Consider the following 15,250-nt stretch of genomic DNA (forward strand, 5'->3'; position numbering starts at 1 on the left):
TTGAATGGTTGAATCCCTATTTATGATTAAATGGCTACTTCAGTGGTGGGTGGGGCCTTACTTTGCAATACTGATATATAAATTCAGAGTGTGAACATCATGGGAATGGCAACTTTCTGATAAGTGACCATCTTAGTGGTTGCCTGGGTGGGTGCTGTTCAATTGTATTGTGTACAGAGGGATTTGCCATTGGTCCAGACAAGAGATTTGGGGCAGGCGTGGACTGAACGAAGGTGAAAATACTTTAACAATCTCACGAGAAAATATGAGATTTTCCTGATTATTGTTTACATTGTGGAAACATGAGAACCGAACCGAATCGATCCGGATTCAGCTGAAACGCCTGCAACAGCACAACTTCCGAAAGACATTGGTTTCTTCCCTGCGGCGAGGAAGGCAACTGGAGCCGAACTTTGTTTTGATCGAGCTGAAAGCCAGGACCCGAAATTGATCTCACCACTGGGGGAGAAAAAGATAGGGGTAACTAACGCTAGTTTAAAAACATAATTTAGCTATACCTGGTGAAAAACGCCGAATCTCGAGGGTCGCCATTGTGTGGAACGAGTTACCCGACATAGGCACGGTATGGTCCTCGGCGAGAGGGATGTGATGGATATCCCTGCCTAAGGAGCACAGCAAGGCGGGCTTGGGTTACCCGGAGTTGTCGAGGCCTCCGAGGGAATCAACCGTCGTCTACCTTGAGTCACACCGCACACTCTAGTGTCTCGACCGTTAACAGTCGGCACGCGAGGGACGGGGCTGTGAATGCGGCCTACTCTGGGAGGGTCTGCCGAGCATTGGGGAAACAACGGGGACGGTTTCAGGGTTAACAACAGGCCCCCGGAGGACCGAGAAAAATATTGAATAGCAGTAAGTATCTCATTAGGTTGTCGAGCAAAATAATATATCTGGACATGTATCTGTTTACAGTGAGTCCAGGTGTCGTGGCACCAGCAGCCGTCAACACAGAACTGAGAGGATGCTTCTTTTTGACAGACGAGTTAAAGCTAGCCTGTTGGCTACCAACGCTAGTTCACTGTGTTTGTAAAACAATGTACTGTTGCGGACAGTACTTGTGATGTGTTTTTTTCTGAGTCGTTATCTAATCAGACAGCTGTCATTGGGCCAACATTAATTACATTTGCCTTCTTTGGGCAACAACGTTACGTTACTCGACAACATCAGATTTAATGCTACTAGCTAACGTTAACTGTTAGCCCTTATAGCGCAATGCTAGCTAAGTGACGGACAACATCGGGAGGCTTGCTAGCTAATGTATCCATGTTAGCTAGCTACCTCGCTGATCATGATATTTCAAATAGTTATCCATAACTGAGCCAGCAAACCCAATCCCAAGTAAAGTTAGAATATGAATAAGGGTTAACGTTAGTATATATATCCCTAAATTAACACGAATGGTGTAGTTAATTGAATGTATGCAAGCTATAGATAACAAACGTAGCAGTTGGGCGTGTAACTTAAACGTTAACCTTTGCACAGGGTAGCAAGCTGGGCACTTATTGTCTGTTGTGGCCTTTTCCCTTGCCGTGAGTATACTTGGCAGTCCCTCCATTAGTGACCTTTTATAACTCCAGCGATATGTAACTAAGGCCTATAATGCCATGGTGTTATTACATGATGCTTTCCTTTGGCAGGCAATGACTACACATCTGGCCCAAGTGTATGATGCATATTTGATATCCTTTATTGGCTGTATTTGTGTGCATTTTAATGCTGTGAGTATTCTACTGTATTCAAGTTGCATGGCTGGTGCAACACACGTGATAGTGGAAAACATTATTGTCAGGCTTATTGATGACTCAGAACAGGAATTTTCCACATCCATATAGCTAAAAACAGCCATGACTCATCACAACCAATGCCTTTTGAAACAGTGATTTGTCACTCCCACTTGAATATACCAGACCTCACAACGCCTTCCTTAATCTTTGCTCTTGTCTCTCTGCAGCCATGATGGAAGAACTGCATAGCCTGGACCCCCGACGGCAAGAGCTGTTGGAGGCTCGCTTTACTGGGGTCGGCGTGGCTAAGGTTTGTTTTACAGCAGGTGTCGCTGAGGTGTAGCATGAGAACTTTCTCCTGTCAAAGTGCTTATAATCACAGATTTTGTTGATTTACACATTTTTGTAAATCGCTTCTTTTTCTTTGTCTCACTCCGCCTCAGTATCATTCTGCTGTGTGGCCTGGACAGGCTTGGCCCCACTCCTTTTCTTTGTCTGTCTCTGGAGAAGGTTGAGCTGTGTCTGTGTTTTTTGGCTGGTGTGACATGACATCTCTCCCTGGCTCATGATGTAGAGGCTGCATATGCAAGTGGTGATGCCTGCCAAAAAGGCCACAGACAGGACAGGGGGTGGTAGGGGGGAGGAGGAGTGCAGGCAGAGGAGGAATGCAGAAATAGTTATTGACCAGGTGTTAGGGAAGGCAGCATTTCGCTTTCCATCCTCTTGCTTGCTATATGGATGGAGCAGTCTTTGTGGAAGGTGATCTTGGAACAGTTAGGGAGCGAGAGTCAGCGCCAGGAGTGGGCCCTGTGCCAGCCATAGGCAGAGCTGAGCCCAGAGCATGGCATGGCTGCTGCCGCAGAGAAAATGGCGGCTCTCGCTAAGGCATCATGCCACAGCCACCCTCTATGACAAGAGATGCAATGTGTGTAGGGGGTGGTAGATCTGTGTCAACAAATGAAGAAACATTGGTTAATGGTCTAAAAGCCCTTCAATGTCACAGAGCAGCATAGTTTTTATTATTGACCTTGAACAGCCCTGTGGCAATGCTGCTCTCTCTCTCTGTTATCTCTTGGTTGTTGGGAGTTGGTCAAAAATAAAGAGGAATTGTTATTCTTTGATGACAAAGGGCTAGCACACCTTTTGGTAATGGAACAGAGAGGACCTACTGAAATTGTTGGAAAGTGCATTTCCTTTTGAACAGGTCAGATCAAACAACCAGATATCTGGAAGAGGTAAAAACAAGCTGTCATTCTTAAATCAACCAAAGTATCTTCCTCTGGCTCTGCTCAGAGAAAAGAAGAGTTAAGACCATGGTGAACAGGAGGAAAATGGATGACATTATCTAAAGGTGACAGACAGAGGAAGGAATACATCCCCAGCAGCATGCCTAATGTTCAGCCATTTTAGGAGGGTTCAGTGAGGGAGCTGTAGTGTGCTCTGAATGACTAAGTGTCTCTCTGATTGGACAGTGCCTGCTGAATTTTGATGTGACTCATTTGACTGACAGGCACCACCTAGGGAACCGGCATTAGGACTGATGCAGGTTTAAATCCAGTGGGAAGTTAATGGTGACGGTATTCAGCCGAACATCGGCATCCCTTCCCTCAGTTCCTCACCCCTTTTCCTAACTGTGTGTGCGCGCTCTCTCTCAGAAGTGCATGCATACTCAAGTACATGTGTGCACTAGGTGAGCAACATATCATAAAGCTCACGATTTGGATTGTATCACGGATCAGAGACGGGGATCACGGATCAGATCAGCACAGAATAAAAGGGAGCAAATGTAACTTTTTAGATGGCCTCGATCGCGCCTTTTTGCCGATCCTTGATAGTCCATATTGGCAGATACACATCGGGTTTTTTTTGTTTTGTTTTTTATAGCAGCTGGTCTACAAGGCTCCTACTTTTTTTTTTTTTTTTTTCGCCACCACCCCAAAAACTTTTTCAATCGTTCTGAAGTCAGTCTAAACCATCAAGAATTCTAAATGTTATTCTTTTTTCTTTGTTATTGTCATCTATAGTGCATAAAAAACACAATTCAAATGATTAGTAAATAAGATTGTGGTTTTATTCATAAAAAATAGTTATAATGATGTATTATAAGCTGCTTAGAGGTAGTGTTAGGAAGTTAAACATGTCATAATTCTCTAACATTTATTATATGTTGCTGTGAAAACATCTCCTTCAAACAACTAGATTTATTCAAGGTTCTCAACAAAACTGCATTTTACAAGATTACATTTGAACACATCATGGTAAACTATACATTTTTACATTCACCCAATAATTGTTTCACTGAATAGAGGTTGAATGCATCATAATGTAACGGCCACCGTTAATAGCTCTCTTCTTGTCAAATTAACTTTGTTGTTCACAGTGTGACATTACCAAGGATCGGCAAATAGAAAACATAAACGCAGATGTCCTGATCGCATATTTTTACTGAATATTGGACGATAATGATCATCAGTAAAACTTTATTACACACTATGAAGCTTAAATTGTGTAATTAATCAGCGGTTCACCTGTGTGCCGAATCACGAGGGAGGATCTGTACGGATCACGGTCCGTTACACCACTCGTGCACACATTTTGACTATACATGTCTATGAATATGTCTCTTGCATGCTTTAAACATCTTTGTGTATTTGCTCCTCGTGTTTTATTTTTGATGTGTTTTTACGTCATTTTAACAGGGCTCGGGTCAGAACCAAAATGAGTCGTCCAACCAGAGTCTTTGCAGTGTAGGCTCGCTCAGTGACAAAGAGCTAGAGGTTAGTGTCTGTTACAAATGAACGAGATTTTTCATGCCAACCATCTGTCTGTGTTGCCGTATTGTGCATGCGGTTGATTCCCACTACTTTCCTGACAGACTCCTGAGAAAAAAGCAAACGAACAGAGAGTAAGAAAACGGAAAGCAGACCATTTTGACAGCAGCCAAGGTAAAAAAAATGTTCATGATCCTCTCATCACGTATCCCAAATATCTGCCTCTCTCTGAACTCCCTGTGTCTCTCCTTTAGGCAAAGCAGGTGCAAGGGGACATAAAATTAGTGATTATTTTGAGGTGAGTGGCAGAAACGTTTCCAGTTTCTTTGATACACTGTGTGTCCAGCGACACTCCTGCTTCAGCATTAACCTTTCATACTTACTTTTAACCCCCTTTTTTGTCATTTTGGTCTTTCTATTGAACGGAGTTCTTCTCTCTTTACTTGTCTGTCAGTTTGCGGGAGGTAGCGGTCCTGGTACCAGCCCTGCCAGGGGGATTCCACCAGTGGTCCGCTCTTCCCCACAACACTCACTTTCCAACCCCCCTGTCACGGTGAGCATGTTTGCTCTATGATCTGTCTCGTGCTTTTTTACATCTGTCTACACTCTTTCCTGCCGTTCTCTCTTCCACGCTTGTTTTTAACATCACCGGGTCAGGTTTGCTTACAAGTGGGAAGAATCTGATGTGGTCTGTGAACACTGTTTGGCAACAATTACAGATTCAAACCCACTTCTGTGCAAAGTTCCTACAAAACCTAAAATCAAGGAGACCAATAATGAAATGGAACATATTGTAGAAATGTTAATAAACAAACTGACACTCAAATGATAAAAGAAAAGATTTTAAATGAACATGTTACCCACACAGTGTCACATTTAACTAACTTGGTTGCGATTAGCAAGTGAGCCTTCGCGACATGCACAAAAGATGGACGACGGGTAAAAACTTCATAGATTTTGTTACTCTACCCGGACTTTTTTTGGTGATAATTTAACCCACACATATGTCTGATAGTTTCTTTGAGTGTCTACAGTTTCTGCTAATAATTTTCATGCACATTTCTTTTGCCAGATTGTTCTCACGGTTTATTATGACTGGCTTCTGCAGGTCTTCATAAATTCTTTATTCTTTTTATTGGATGAATGTTTGTGCCTCCCAGGTGCAGCAGGGAAGCCCCTCCTCCGTAAGCTCGGCCAACACGGAGCACTCGACGTGTTCGCTGAAGCCGGCATCTCTTCACATGCTCCACAAAGCCACACAGGTACTTGACATGCCATCAGGGCGGGCTCGCCGTTATCTAATTGATTATAATTCCAAAAGCAGTTGTTGTATAATCAGTATATAAACCAATACATTTGCATTTGTGAGATGTTACTACTTGTTGTTCTACATTTTTCACTGATACAAAAATGATCCACCATTAACATAAACACTGTTTTTCTGCTCACTGTACCCTGTAGTCTGACCTTACTATAGAGAAACTAACAGCAATGGAGAACAACAAGAACTCTGACCTGGAGAAGAAGGAGGGCCGAATAGACGATTTGCTGCGGGTACTAATCTCATTACATTTCATCCCTGCTACTCTGCTTGCCATTTTTGAAAATATAAAGTCCTCTGTCTTGGTTTTTCGGTCGGGGCATGTTAGAGTTGACACATTCCTTCTGTTTGTACAAGTATGAACAAGTTAACATTTTGTTTATTCCTTTTTGCCTGACCTTTTTCTTGCTCGTTTTTGTCTTCTGCTCCAGGCAAACTGTGATCTGAGGAGACAGATTGATGAACAGCAGAGGATGCTGGAACGATACAAGGAACGCTTAAATAAATGTGTGACCATGTCCAAGAAGCTGCTGATTGAAAAAGTAATTTTGTCTCATAGAACAGTGATGTTTTTAAACTATTAGTGGCCCAAGAGTGTGGATCATTGTGGGTTTTTTGAAATTATTATTTCATTTTGGAACCCGTTATTTAAGCCACATGGAGTCAAAAGCAATGCCTTGATGCCTGTATTTCTGTGTTCTTCCTTCAGTCCAAACAGGAGAAGATGGCATGCCGAGACAAAAGCATGCAGGACAGGCTTCGACTTGGTCACTTCACCACAGTGAGACATGGAGCGTCTTTCACTGAGCAGTGGACGGATGGATATGCCTTCCAAAACCTTATCAAGTGAGAACTTGATATTTTAACTTTAGCCTCTCATTTCACCCTTTCACCCTATTATTATAATTTTTCAAGGTGCACTGTTTGATCCCTATCCACATGCTCCAAAGACATAGGGGGCAGAATTTCACTACTGGGTTCAAACAATCTAAATGAACAAAAAGCCAACTACCCGCAGGGCAAGAGTACGCAAAATTCGACCATACTGCTAAAACTAAGGGCTGGTCAAAATAACACTGCTACCTTAAAATCCTCATGTGTGGCCTCTGCCTATAGTTTATGACAGCACATCCTACATACAAGTAAAGGCAGCATCATACACAAAAGCGAGAAATGCTTTAGATCTATAAGTCATTGCATTGTGTCGTCTGTTTTCAGACAACAAGAAAGGATCAATTCCCAGCGAGAGGACATTGAAAGACAGAGGAAACTGCTGGCCAAACGCAAGCCGCCGTCCATGGCCCAGACTCCGCCTCCAAGCCTGGAGCAAAACAAACGCAAAAGCAAAACCAATGGAACAGAAAGTGAAGCGTACGTTGCTTTTGTTTGTTATTAATCTTCTTTTTCATACAAGCCATTTTTCCGCTGCATGCATATTCAATGTTGAACCGAGGTTTGTTCTTTGTCCTTCCAGGTTATCGCAGGCAGAGTACCACGAACAAGAGGAAATCTTTAAGCTGAGACTAGGCCATCTTAAGAAGGTAATGCCTGATTTTTGTTTTTATAGGTGACCATGCTTTTTGTGGTGTCTCCTTCGTTTAGTTGTTTTGTTAACTGCGCAGATTTTAATACTTTGTTGTCCTTTGCAGGAGGAAGCAGAGATCCAGGCGGAGCTCGAGAGGTTGGAGCGAGTGCGAAACCTCCATATTCGCGAGTTGAAAAGGATCCACAATGAAGATAATTCTCAGTACGTAATAAATTGCTTCGTTGATAACGGTTATGACGCAACACGGAAATTCGCTTTGCGTTTGGTGTGAACGCAGCATTATATTGTCCTTTCCTAGTTTGTCGGGTGATGTGTCCCTGTGCCTTCTTTAATTCCATAAATTCACCCTGTGCAGATTCAAAGATCACCCGACGCTAAATGACCGGTACCTGCTCCTCTATTTACTTGGACGGGGAGGTTTCAGTGAAGTTTACAAGGTGAGAGAAACTTCATCTTTCCCTTTAAGCAGAACCACTTCTTTTTTACAATGGTTAATACACATAAAATACCTTCCAGTTTCTGTTTTTGAATAAGTGTAGTGAAGACCTTTGCCAAAACATCCTGCAATGAATACCAGTTTTCTGTTTCTTAAAAGAGTGTTTGAGATTTCTGTTCAAATCTGTGGTCATTTTTGAGGTCAGAGATTGCGGCGTTACACTGGTGAAAGCTGGCTGTGCTGCACATACTTTGGAAAATATCTGAGGATGCGTGTTTCTTTACATTACACTAATTTGACATCACAAACATTTCGAAGTAAATGACTGTGCCAGAATGTGAGCGTTGTTCCTAGAATCTGCTGTCATAGCTGTAAAAATGATGAATGGACGTTTAATGTCAAGCAAGAGGCTCACTGCAGCTAAAAGTAATGCTAAATGCAGTACGGAACTAATATGAGACTTTCTTTTCTCCAGGCCTTTGACTTAACAGAGCAAAGGTATGTTGCGGTCAAAATCCACCAGTTAAACAAGAACTGGAGGGATGAGAAGAAAGAAAATTATCACAAGTGAGTGTTGTGCAATTTTCATTGGCGATACTATATTATATATACAATGAAATATGAAATATGTTCTTTTCATCATTTATTAACCCGTCAGAGCCACATTTCAAATGAATGTTGGAAATGCTCTTTGTTTCAGACATGCGTGCAGAGAATATAGAATCCATAAAGAACTGGACCACCCACGAATAGTTAAACTCTACGACTACTTTTCGCTCGACACCGACTCGTAAGTCATTTCCTTTTTAAACGATTGTCTGCCTTCCAAAATACATACTCATGTTTATGCAGATTGTGTTCATTCTGAGCTATTCGTCAATATGTAGACTAGAGCATTACCTTTGTTTTCATCTGTTGTACCAAATCCTGCAGAGATGGATAAATACTTTTGCCTTATTTTGGAACAGGTTCTGCACCGTCCTGGAGTACTGCGAGGGAAATGACTTGGACTTCTACCTGAAGCAGCACAAGCTTATGTCAGAGAAAGAGGGCCGCTCCATCATCATGCAGATTGTCAACGCCTTGAAGTACCTCAATGAGATCAGACCGCCCATTATCCACTATGACCTTAAGCCTGGTGAGTCTCCACACCAGGCTCTTAAACTCTACGAGCAGCAAAACTGTCAGTTAAATGAACCACTTTAACCACTGCAGTTACATTAGTGATGAAATTGAGTCATTTTCGCCTCAAAATGTGAATGTACATTTGAATTACGCAGACATTTTCTCTCATGCCGGTAAATCCTTTCCTCGCCCTGCTCAGGTAACATCCTCCTGGTGAACGGCACTGCCTGCGGGGAGATCAAGATCACAGACTTCGGCCTATCGAAGATCATGGATGACGACAGCTACAACTCAGTGGACGGGATGGAGCTGACGTCACAGGGAGCAGGGACATACTGGTAAGATTTACACTGGAGGAAGCCACTCTGCTGCGGGGGGGGCACACCATCTGGGATATAATGAATTGTGCTTTTTATTTTTACTACTGAGCATTTGTCCTCAAGGGTCAGATTTATGTTGGGTAGTCGGGGCTGTGGCTGAAAGCAGCCATTTCTGTGTGGAGACATTTTATGCTGTAGAAGGAAAATAAAATGAGCAGTTTGAGTGTTTTTAGATGCAGAATTAGAGTTGGACTTAAAATTGATAACACTTTTGTAGAAGCATCATGCAAAGAGATATGAGCGTGAGCAATAGACATTGTTGGAAACAAAAGCTAGTTTAAAAAAAATCCATCCAGAGAGCAAAACGAAACGATGTATTGTGTTGAATGACAAACCCCTTTTTTATTGGGTATCAAAGCCAAACTGTATTATAAGTTAGGGAATTCCCTTTGAACCACTTGGGGGGGGGGGAAATGCTGCAGCATTGAGTTTTGTACTTGGCACATAAAGCACTGTCGTATACAATACCTCTGTGTTACAGCATACTGGGTTGACTCGAGTTTGCCAGAAGCAGCACCCCAGGCTCAACATATTCATGGCTTGCCCACGAGGCATTTCATTCCAGTTCATGGCTAAGAGTAGAGTTTGTGTCATTTCACAAGAGAATGCAAAGAACATGCAAGTTGCAGACTTATTAACACATGGATATTAAACATAACAATAGTATGCTCAAGATGTGTTATGTATTGAAATAATCATATTTGTAATATTACTGAGGTATGTCTTGGTATTTAAAGGTAGTGTTAGAATTACTCTGATGTTACTACTTCATATGTGGGGACAGAGAGCTGAAATCATCTTTGACCACAATATTTCGTACACAAGTCTTTGAGTCATGACTATTTCATCCGTTGAAACTGATTCAGATGAATATAACCCTTTCTCTTTTAGGTACCTGCCCCCAGAGTGCTTTGTGGTTGGGAAGGAACCACCAAAAATCTCCAACAAGGTGGATGTGTGGTCTGTAGGAGTCATCTTCTACCAGTGTTTGTATGGTCGCAAGGTAGGAGACTGAAAATATGTTGCATGAAGAGATTTAAGCAATTAAGTCCGTTATAAGGTCAATAAAATGCATACATAATTTGCTTTTTAACTGTATGTAATAATTGATCTTTAGACAAAAGAAGATTAAGTAAGATTTAATTATGGACGGTGTACTGAACACCAACACACTTTGTTTGTTCCTGTTCACGTGATATATTTAGGCCATGTTTTAACAACACTTCATCTCCTTCTCTCTGCTCTGCAGCCCTTCGGCCACAACCAGTCCCAGCAGGACATCCTGCAGGAGAACACCATACTCAAGGCAACAGATGTGCAGTTTCCCCCTAAACCAGTAGTCACACCTGAAGCTAAGGTACTGGACTCTGTCGCCTCTGCTTTGGTTTTGTCCCCCTAGTATTTGCAACACATCTATGCATCTTCAACTCCCACAACACCCTCCATGTTTTATTTCTTAATTCTGTAAGTCCTCATCTTCACATATATAGTTGTAGGAGGTTTTTGTACACATGTACATATTTAGGAATTTCTTATCTTTTCACCAAAACATTTTTATTTGCTCAGTCATTCCACTCTCACTCTGTGTTTCTCCAGGCCTTTATAAGGCGCTGTCTAGTCTACCGTAAGGAGGACCGCATCGATGTGCACCAGCTGGCCAGTGACCCCTTCCTCATGCCCCACATCCGCAAGTCGGTGGCCTCCTCAGGCACCTCGGGCATGGCCGTGGCCTCCACATCCAGTTCCTCCAACAGCAGCGCCTCAAACTGAGCCCACGCCCATCGATTGACTGACTGATCCATTTGAAAGAGTGGAGCGGGGGCGACGCCAATCTGTGCCCCCCCTCCCCTCCCAACAGAGTCCCACCTTGCCACAAATAGAAAGAGAAACGGGTCAGACGACGGCAAGGGGTGGATGAGAAGTCATGGACGGGTTGGGAAGGGAGACCCATGTCACCCTTCATCCATCTCATCTCCACCCATCCCAGCCCACCTGTCCTCCTTTCTCGAAACGGTGGCATTGTTCTGGGGGTCAAAGCCCTGGACGAGTCGCACAGTAAGAGGTTTGGCACTGTGTTGGTGAAAAGGGGGGTTCAGTGTTTGGGATTGTTGTTTTCTGCTTAGAAAGAGAGAAAATAAAAAGAAGTGTAGAACTGCTTCAGCTTGGCCAGATGGAAAGGACTGCGGTAGACCTGGGACCCATACTCACTGACACATACTCCCATGCATGAGCCATTCTGGTCCAAGGTAGTCTGAACTCCCCACGCTCAAACGTTTCTGTTTGTTCTCATCTCAATGAACCTAAATAAGAGAACCAGTCTGGCCAATTATTGTGTTGAGCCCGAAATATCTATGGCACTATGTCACCCAACCCGCCGCTCTGGGATCCCCTGCCCTGCTTAAATTCCAGACCCAGATACTTTGTGACGAGGAGGTACAGAAGCTACTATTCCCCTGACCCTCTCCCGTCTCCTCCTCAAACTCCTATGACCAAAGCTTATAACTTCCAGCTGGTGGCAGTGTTCCACCTCCATTTTTATAACGAATGGTTTTAGAGATGTGTTACTTGATATGGAGTGGACGCTGTTGAGAAATTACCCTTTTTACTATTTTTTTTTTTACTTTTTAATTTAACCAGTTTCATGGAGAAAACTGTTGTTTTTCAAGTTGCCTTTAATTAGAACTGTTATTGTTTGATTGACCCCCACCCCCCCCCCCCACCCCACCATAAACACACATATTTATTTAGCAATGTTTGAATTTATTTTTGGCCAATAAAATGCAAGGGACTGGTTTACCTAATAGTACTGTTGGGGGAGATTGGGCCTTAGCAGAGAGTTGCATAAACCATTAAATACTATTGGTTAAAATGTGTTTGTTGTTCTGGGCCTCTGTCTTACTGGATTTACCGTTACAGCTTTCTTTGAATGTCTGCAAGTTTTATTCTACACTTTAAAATTACAGTGTATATTCTCTTTTATTATATTCTCTAATAAGTGAGGTACATGGAACAAAAAACAAAAAAAGATTGTCAGAAAATGAACTAATGCCAATGTTTATTTAGAAAGGGCTGATGTGATGGTTTAATGCAAATGTTAGTGTAGTGTAGCAGTCAAATTACTAAAGCATCATGATGAACGTCTCTCATTCATAGATCAGGTACGCTCACCATGCTTCTGTCAGGAGATGAAGGACGACATTAATACAAACAGTCAGTGGTGTGACCTCTGTCTCTGTGGTGACCTGTTAATTGATAAGACACAATCAGCATTCTAGCACACAAACAGCCATGCATGTGAAACTCTATAAAAGGCCACAAATTGAATAATTTGCCCGCATGCTCTGTGAGCAGACCTCAAATATTGATTTTCGGTGAAGACACCAAGTAGCGCGCTCTCTCTTTCTCTCGAGACATACTGTTCATATGTATGGCTAGTGATACAGCAGCTTTTTGGCAGTCTAATCAACCCATCCATCCTTCCATTTTCTGCTGCTTATCTGGTGCTGGGTATCTGTGGCAGTAGGCTAAGCAAGATAGTCCAAACCGCTAAATCACAAATCTAAGGGGCGTATCGGCCTACTTGGCTCTGATTGGCTAGTACTCGTTGCCTACTTAGGTTGTGATAGATATATCTAGTCCCTGTCTACAATATAGATTTTTTTTTTTTTAACTATCCACTCTAGAACGCGACTCCAAATGCAGGCCGGGCTAATAGATGGCGATGAAGACTAAATAAACGATACCTTAAATACCAGAGAAGAAGATTCGGAGCATAGTGAGCTTAATATCTTTTGACGCTCTTAACATATATTAAACAATAGTAGAGCAATAGCTAATTATTTCTTTATACGTATTTATTGCAATGGCGAACATTTTAATTGACTTGTATGGAAGGATGACAAGGTGGAGTTGCTGCTTAGGGTCACTTTACAATATAAGGTGATGAAAGTCCACTACAACGTTGATTGGGAGTCTTATTATATGAAATATTCACACATCTCAGTGGCCTTTCAGGAACAGTATCCTGCAAAGGAAGAACCTGAGATGGTGGGGAACGAGTTTCCTCATGCAAAAGAAATGATAAACAAGGCAATGGTATCAACCAAGCACAAGACCATCCGGTCAAAGTGCTGTGGGCCAGCTGACACGGGACGCCACAGTGGACACGGCAGAGTGGTGTTGCTGTGCTTCAAGCTCTGAGTGCGGTCATGAAGGAACAACGGGGTTTACTTTAGGTCTGTTTGACTGATCTTCGCTGGTTGTTGTTCAAGTGAAAACATCTGTTATGTTAAGACGTCATCCTTTCCCAAACATTCCGTTTAACATGTCCACACAGATACAAAGTAACCAGCATTTTCATAAATCAATACCGTAAAAGTTTTTTTTTTTTTTTTAAATAACTGTTTGCATGTGGACTAGAGGCCAAAAAAATCGGTTTAAAATATTTCTGTTCACGTGTACACAGGGACTTAAGCATTAGGTGTGAGATTGGTTAGGGTAAGAATATCAGGGTAAGCCAATCAGAGGCAGAGTAGGGCAGGTCATACCGTCGCTATAATGTTGGATAAAATACTATGTCCACACAACTCTACCCAGCAACGTTTTTCAGCTCCTCTTTGGGAAGATCCTGAGGCATTCCTAGGCCAGATGAGATATGTAATCTCTCCAGCATTTTCTGGGTCTCCTAACAGCTGGACGTGCCCTGACAACCTCCAAAAGAAGGCGCCCGGGGCGCATCACGATCAGCTGACCGAACCACCTCAATTTTGACACAGAGGAGCAGAGGCTCTACTCCAGGCTCCCTCTGGATGCCGGAACTCCTTTTCCTAACTCTAGGGGTGAGCCCAGCCATTTTATGGAGGAAACACCTTTAATCCACTTACAATCTCATTCTTTCAGTCACTACCCTAAACTCAGTACCATAGCTGAGGGGTTGGAATATTGATCAACTGGTAAATCGAAAGCTTAGACTTTTGGCTCAGCTCCTTCTTCACCAATGGCTGCATCACTGGCGACGCCACACCAACCCAGCTGTTGACCCTGAGATACTGAAGACTTCTTCACTTGGGGTGACAACTCACTCCCGACCCAGAGGGAGCAAACCACCGCTTCTCGGCAGAGAACCATGGCCTCAGAGGTGCTGACTCTCATCTCTCTTGGCCTGATGAAGCCCATAGAACCACATTGTCGGCAAAGAGAAGCAATTCTTTGTTCCCCGAACCGGACACTGTCCTGCCCCTGGCTGCGGCTTGAGATTCTGTCCATGGAAATCGCACACAGAATCAATGACAAGGGACAACCATGAAAGAGACCAACATCCACTGAAAAAATATTACAATACAGACACAACTTTCACACCTGTCACAGAAGGACTAGCTGGCTCTTAGCAACGGCCCCAGCAGTATCCCACATAGTAACTCCCACAGGACTACCCATAGGACAAGTTGTAAGTCCTCTTAAATCCAATAAAAACCTGGATCAACAACCTTCCACAATCCCTCTAGTAATCCTGTCAGGGTAAAGTGATGGTCCTCTGGCGCTCCTCGTGAATCTGAGGTCCAACAATCAGTCGGAGTCCCTTCCAGCACCCCGTCACAACCTTTCAGAACTGGCAGTGAAAATTATAAATATCAATAAAAGGTTTCAATTGATGACCAACTACCATGTATCCTATTGACCCAGAGCAGTGTCTGGCAGTGTGTCTGAGGTAAATTGTTGTATAGCCTTACTGTAAGCTATTTTTTTTGAGTTTCCTTTTAGCAAAATTCCAGGATAATGTATTGTAATTATGCAACACAGGGTTGCAAAACAAACTGCGGTTTTAGCCCATTTACAACACAAGAAAAACATGACAAAACAATAACAGCATTCCTGTGGTGCTTTTTTTAGATTTGCATTAGGATATAAATCCTATAGAATTTTTTTCAGC

At 42.8% G+C, this 15,250-nt stretch overlaps 1 protein-coding gene across 5 annotated transcripts; it reads left to right on the top strand.

The window, feature by feature from the left end:
• Positions 1–112: 112 nt before the first annotated feature.
• Positions 113–12,194, top strand: tlk2 (tousled-like kinase 2). 5 transcript variants are annotated; one of them, XM_076085582.1, is made up of 21 exons: positions 115–480; positions 1,970–2,052; positions 4,442–4,519; positions 4,618–4,687; positions 4,768–4,811; positions 4,968–5,066; positions 5,674–5,775; positions 5,975–6,067; positions 6,266–6,376; positions 6,544–6,680; positions 7,053–7,205; positions 7,309–7,375; positions 7,484–7,581; positions 7,736–7,817; positions 8,292–8,383; positions 8,517–8,606; positions 8,785–8,954; positions 9,141–9,279; positions 10,213–10,324; positions 10,571–10,678; positions 10,918–12,194. In XM_076085582.1, exons 2-21 carry the CDS (start codon positions 1,972–1,974, stop codon positions 11,089–11,091), a joined length of 2,100 nt encoding a protein of 699 aa, XP_075941697.1. In that variant the 5' UTR covers positions 115–480; positions 1,970–1,971; the 3' UTR covers positions 11,092–12,194. The 5 variants fall into 5 exon arrangements, with proteins under 5 accessions (XP_075941700.1, XP_075941697.1, XP_075941699.1 ...); XM_076085581.1 differs by having other exon boundaries at positions 116–870; XM_076085588.1 differs by having other exon boundaries at positions 190–233.
• The last annotated feature ends 3,056 nt before the right edge of the window (positions 12,195–15,250 follow it).

This window comes from Anarhichas minor, unplaced genomic scaffold (genome assembly GCF_050575085.1).
Source record: "Anarhichas minor isolate MPS153535 unplaced genomic scaffold, ASM5057508v1 ptg000007l, whole genome shotgun sequence".
Taxonomy (NCBI): Eukaryota; Metazoa; Chordata; class Actinopteri; order Perciformes; family Anarhichadidae; genus Anarhichas; species Anarhichas minor.

Bases quoted from the DNA above. Each gene is read 5' to 3' on its own strand.
- tlk2 (XM_076085582.1), top strand. From the start codon at position 1,972: ATGATGGAAGAACTGCATAGCCTGGACCCCCGACGGCAAGAGCTGTTG. The intron at 4,812-4,967 runs GTGAGTGGCAGA...CTTGTCTGTCAG, and splicing joins AAATTAGTGATTATTTTGAG to TTTGCGGGAGGTAGCGGTCC. The intron at 7,818-8,291 runs GTGAGAGAAACT...TCTTTTCTCCAG, and splicing joins GTTTCAGTGAAGTTTACAAG to GCCTTTGACTTAACAGAGCA.